The following is a 6000-nucleotide window of genomic DNA, read 5'->3' on the forward strand; positions in this document are numbered from 1 at the left end:
AGATTCGCGAAATAAAATTCTGCACCAGACGTAACCTACTCATAACCATGTCAGAAGTGGATCAATTCATTTTGTCTCTCCCACTGAAATTTCCCTGTTTTATGCCCACAACAAGAACTGTTCGTATATGGCTACTGAATGCCTCTATTTCTTACTGCATTTGGTCTTTCAACAGATGCTGTAGCCAAGTAATCTAACCCATCGACCCAAGTACATCATACTTTAATTAATTTTCAATTAATAAATTAACCCGTTCCAGGCATCAAAGCTAGGACGTTTGGTTTTCGAGGCCACTGCGCAGACTTATACGCTATTAGACAGAAGAAAAATTGCCATGTTCAACAGTGGTCATGGTCACTTTAGTGATCCGCATGAAGGCATGAAAAGCCAAGGGCCTGCGGCTAGATTCCCCGTCCAGGTGAATTTTTCAAAGCTCAGTCAAATTAATTTTTATCCCCGTTCTCGCAGTAGATTCGCAATATTGCTGTGGACTAAATCCTTGCCTGCACGTGCCGAAATACGAAAGTTTTAAGGTTTTTTATATTATCTCTGAAGGACTGCATTCTCGGTAATACCGTTATTTTGCTATAATGGAAAACATGATGCTGATGCTATGTGGAAGATCTGTATTCTCTTGATTATTAATAGAAAATTTCCGATAAAAGTGCAGAAATGCAAGATACAGATTGAATTGATTAATTGAAAATTAAACCAGCCAACTATAAAAAAAAACTCACTGTGCATTACGAACTCTTAAATTCAAAATTTTTTGCTGTTCAGTAGGAGAGGAGAGTTGATTTCTGGATAAACAGAGGAGACTGATGAATTGGATGGAGCGAATAGTGAGCAAGGAGGGGATGCTGAAAGCCGTGATAGAAGGAAGAATATTTGGTAATCGAAGGAGGCGAAGGAAGAATTTAAGATTTATATATATAAAATATAGACCTGGAAATTTTAGAGAGAAGTTCAATTTTAGGATGAGGACATGTTCAGTGATTCGCAAAATGCTCCATCTTAACCGTATCACTCAATTGTCGATGAAAAGTTCATGAAATCTTCATTATATTCATTTTAGATTGAATCTTTTTTGCTCTTTCATAGGTCGCTAGCATGGACTTTCGAATTTACGTTTCTGACATTATGTATAATAAACTGCCGCTCAAATCAACTCCTTAATAACTGACTAAAAGGATGGAAACTGTCCCGCATATGGAATGTGGGTATTACACTTCAATTTTCTCGGTGATTTCAGGTAAAATATTCTCGGGTTTCCAATCGGGTCAGATTTGGCTCCGTACCGTTGAAACATCTTAAATAACTTGTGATTGGGTCGATTAACGCGTTTCAACCGTCTCGGTGAACCAAGTTCACCGCTACCAGCGAGTTAACGTAACAATAAATGTTGTGCGCATCTTTTTGCGTTGCGTGTGTAGTGTGTTGCTTGAGATAGCAGAAACGTAACACTAAATGGAAAACATTAGTAAATTCACTTTTATATCAGAAAGATTATATAATTTTTTTTTACAGATTTCAAGATATTTTGTCCATTTTATCAAATAGTTTTATTATTTTTTTTACGTTGAAAGTAGAAAGTTTTAGTATTTTGATTTTTTCCTTTCCTTTAGATTCTTTTTAAGGCATGTATTATTTTTTAAATAGTTGGACTTATTCAGCAGAATTATCGCTTCTATTTATACCTAATATGATTATATAGTTTCCGTGCAATAAATTGTTTTTCAATTTTCTATTATTTTTTTGTGGCGCATGAAGCAATCAATGGTTGGCGAGAGCTTTCGTCTTCAGCCGCAAATACGTCCGCGTGTTTGTGTAATACATATGGATGAGCATCTTTTCCGTCACGCTCACCTCGTCCGCTTTTCACGTCAAACAGAGCTTCATAGTTTTTTAAAACTGATTTCTCAGACTTCAAAATTAGTGAAATGCTGTAAAACATCCGATGTCGTCGGAATCCTTCCTTATGTTTATCTTTTTTATAAGTATCGTTTTTTTCGGATCTCTTCTTCCTTATATTTCATGTGACTGTTGTTGAAAATTCCATGAGATATATGATTGAGGAATACCTTCGGAGTAAATACTCTGGATGTCTGCCCGATTGATACTCAATATTCACAAACATGGGTAACTTTTGATAGTTAAGTTAAAAATACGATGTACAATATGGCGTGTAAAAAGCGATGCGGGTTGCATTTCTAGGGAATATCAAACGAGCATATTTTCATTCATGAATGAAATTTTTATTCTAAAAGTGATTAATGGCCTAATATCCTCTTTTATTATATTACCCAGTTTATTCCCAGTGCTTTTCAGGCTCTGAATCCTTAAATAGGATACACCCCTTACTTCTATAACTCAAGAAAGCATGAATACCCTCATTTAGGGAGGGGTTTTACTCTGGCTATTGTGAAAAATTTGATGAATTCTTTAATCAGTGAGTGCTCACCGTGCACCCACAACCAATTGATACATGAAAACCTTGCATTTTAAATCCCGCCTGAAGTGCGCAGGATAAATCGGGTGATTTCTCGACAGATATTCCAAATTTTTGGGAGGAATACGGAGATGTAGACTTAAAGCATACATTGCCCCTTTTGAATGACTCGGGGAACTTCTTAATTGCTGAACGAAGGCAACATAAAAATTCTACGATACATTTCGTACAGACCATGAAAACGCTGTAAAATTATCGATAAGCAAGCATAATTAAAAATTCGATTCTTGCGCTTTCACTGGTCGCTAACAATGACTTTCCAACCTACGTTAATGATACAACTTATTAAAAACTGCCACTCCAATCAGCTCCATAAAAACTGACTAAAAAGGTGTGAATTGTCCCGAATATGGCATGTGGATAATAGGCTTCAGGTTTTCCGGGTAAGTTGGATAAAATACCGTCTGGTTTCCAACCAGATCGGATTTAGCTCTCTGCCGATTATTATACCAACGAAATTTTGTCAAGGCGCTCATTCCCTTAAAACCAAAGCAGAGTAAGCTGTCGAAACGTCGGCATTGTATCTGTCACAGCTGAAAGCACGCGAATATTTCGCCCATCTGCCATATGGATCAGTGGCGCAGCGAGGGGAGGTTTTGGGGAATAAAACAGCCCCTCCCCCCAGAGCTCAGAGAAATTTTTAAGTTTAATCCATTTTACTTAATTGGATCAGTATTACTAATAGAATAGTGTTAGGATTAATCAAACATCCCTCAGAAAGCCGTAAAACTCGCCATTTTGAACCATTAATCTTAAAAAAAAATTCCGGAGGAGGGCTCCCGCAACTCCTGCTTACCCTGGCGGGTATGCAATAGCCCCACACATCTAAGTATTAGCTGCGCCTAAAACCTCCCCTAGCATTAATTCTTAGCTGCGCCCCTGATGTGGATAGTTTCGCGGAGACGCAAGGATGCTTTAAAGATATCCCGCCCTCTCGCAATCGAACTGAGGTTGCGCGCTGCAGCATCATCTGGTGCCCGCCCTCATGTATATACACATAACCGCACATATATATATATATACGTATGTATTTACCTGTATCGATCGAACTTGGCGAAGCGTCTCCAGTCCGCCGGCCGGCTGCGGTATGATTCCATGAGGCGGCGAACTTGATCCACGTCCACGCGGTCCGATGCGAAGATCTCGTGCAGCTCCTTGATGAGCCCGTCCAAGGTGAGGCCACCTCCGGATGCGTCCTCGACCTTCCCCACCGGCGACGCGGACATCGCCGGGGAAGCGGTGGGCTGATGTTCCGTCTCCAGCATGGCCGAACTCTTATTTATCTTCTGTTTTGGCGCCAGAAACTGCGGTTACACCACGTGGAGAACTCCACGAGCCTGCAGTGGAACTCGAACTTTCCTGATTCGGAGCTGAAAACTGTGGTCACTCCCTCTCTGCGAGTATAAATGACTCGATCGGTCCCGTTTTTGTGCTCGAGACCTCTTTTCTCACCTGCTGAGGTGCTTAAAACTGCGGTTACAACACGTGCGCCTTGAGAGGAACCCGAACTGTTCAGTTTTGCCGCTAAAAACTGCGGTCACGCCCCCCGAAGAGTCTGTAGAGTGTCAAATCGTCCGTTTCTGGAGCGTAATACCTCCAGTCACACCTCTGGGTGGGGTTCTGGAGGCTGAGAGCCTCCTGGAGAACTTGGCTGGAAAGCCGGCCGGCCTTCTCTCCTCGCGGTACTGGAAGGGGAGCGATGGAGTTGTCTTGTCAAGCGCGGGACACGGACTGCGTTGTTTTTCGGGCCGGCCTGGGGGAATGGATGTAGGGAGGGCGACTTGAACGGCCGGTGGCGCGGAGGGAATCGATATCTCGAACGGGACTGGTGGAATGCAGCTGGGATAGGTCCGGAGTGCGCCGAGAAAGAGGGGAAGTTAGCCGAGAGCCGCGTTTTGGATTTGTCGGCCGATCTATTGTCAGGATTTTGGGTCCTCTTCGTGTTTACCTGGGCGGACAATGGGAAATCTCCGGAATGTGGGGTAGAGAAACTCTATCTTCTGGGGAGTAAACAGAGAATGCCTTTTGTGTCTTGGCCTGAGCTGATCCTTCCTCAACTTCCCTCAGATTTTGTGACCAAATGAAAAAAAAACCTCCTCTCTGTTGCCCCTGGAAACCTCACTAGTCAACGATCCACGGCAAGAATCACTCCGCCTCCTCTGAATGGTCGATATATTAGTCGCTTCCAGCACTTGAACCAACTAACAAGTGGTCCACGTTTACCCCGTGGCACATATATATAAGCGTTTAGCGCGCGGGTGCAGGGGCAGGAGGGGTGGGGGAGTAACTCAGTCCAATAGGGGTGGTGGAGGGGGAGAAGCGCTGTGCGCGCGCTCTGGGAGTGTTTTGTTGTCTTTTATTTCTTATCCGTTCCTCCGAAACTACGTCTGTGTTGAAGCTAAGGAGATGTACGCGACTGCGCGATTTAAAGCAAATACTTCTCGCAGATGTCATTAAAAATGTTTTTCCAACAAAGACGACGTCCATTAAGTTTAGAAAGTAAAGTAGGGGTGCTGAAAATGGAGAGAATTTATTGAATTTCTCGATAATTTTATGTTAATTGAGATAAAATATGCATCAGCCACAGGTTTTGCTATAAAACCCTGTCATGGAGAATATTTCAGTCCCAAGTTAACAATCTTGGCCTCCATGGCAACTCTCATTACTACTTTTTTTCCTTTTTAATTTACTAATTTTACTTTTTTAATAATTTACTGATCCAACAGAATTTATTCAGCACAGTTTTAAGTTTACACTTTCTCTAGCTTATTGGACGAGATAATAATAATGATGTAGATGACGAAAAGTTATATTTTAGCAATGATAATTTCGGTGAAACGAAATTTATATCAGTGTTTATTCTAAACGACAATTAAATGCTAGAAGTATTCAACATTTTTTCGTGGGCGTTTATCAGTATTGCTACAAGAAATTTATGAAATTTAGTTTTTTTAACATTATTTTAGGAAATTTTTAGATTTTCTAATGTGCTTTTTCCGTATTTTTTAATCATTACCTATCTTCGAGGCATAACGAACACTTAACCAGCTTTTTTTGAAACAACTTATATACTATAGAATTTATTAGTATTTATCATATTCGTAGACATGCTACGCCGTAAAAATGTTTGTGAAGATGTGTATTTTTAAATGAAAGTTTATTAAGGAAAGCGTATTATTTTGCGGCTATCAGTCGATGAGGTACGATATACTATAATTTAAAAAGAACTTCCAGTAAATACAGCACGGAAAGTATTTTTTGTGGCCGTTAGTAGATGAGCTGTAATTAATTGAGAATTCATTAGGTACATAATAGTAAACTCCATACTTATATTAGCATCAACTAATCCTTTACCATAAATTGACAGTGAGCTCCCGTATTCTGGGTCGGTAAATATATAACGATGTGCGTAATTTACTATTGTGTTTCGTTCTGAAGGTAAACAGCTTACCATAGGGTAGTTTCCTTCATAAAAGAAAACGAAATGCATT

General features: G+C 40.5%; 1 protein-coding gene across 1 annotated transcript in view; it reads right to left on the minus strand.

Moving 5' to 3' along the window:
• The window catches only part of LOC124168884 (cysteine dioxygenase type 1), a 38293-nt gene extending 33561 nt beyond the window's left edge, over nucleotides 1-4732 (minus strand). The window contains exon 1 of the mRNA XM_046547257.1: nucleotides 3545-4732. Within this exon, the coding sequence (XP_046403213.1) occupies nucleotides 3545-3774 (230 nt within the window). The 5' untranslated portion in view covers nucleotides 3775-4732. The remainder of the gene's footprint in view (nucleotides 1-3544) is intronic.
• Between the last annotated feature and the right edge of the window lie 1268 nt (nucleotides 4733-6000).

Source organism: Ischnura elegans, chromosome 12, assembly GCF_921293095.1.
Source record: "Ischnura elegans chromosome 12, ioIscEleg1.1, whole genome shotgun sequence".
NCBI classification, from domain to species: Eukaryota; Metazoa; Arthropoda; class Insecta; order Odonata; family Coenagrionidae; genus Ischnura; species Ischnura elegans.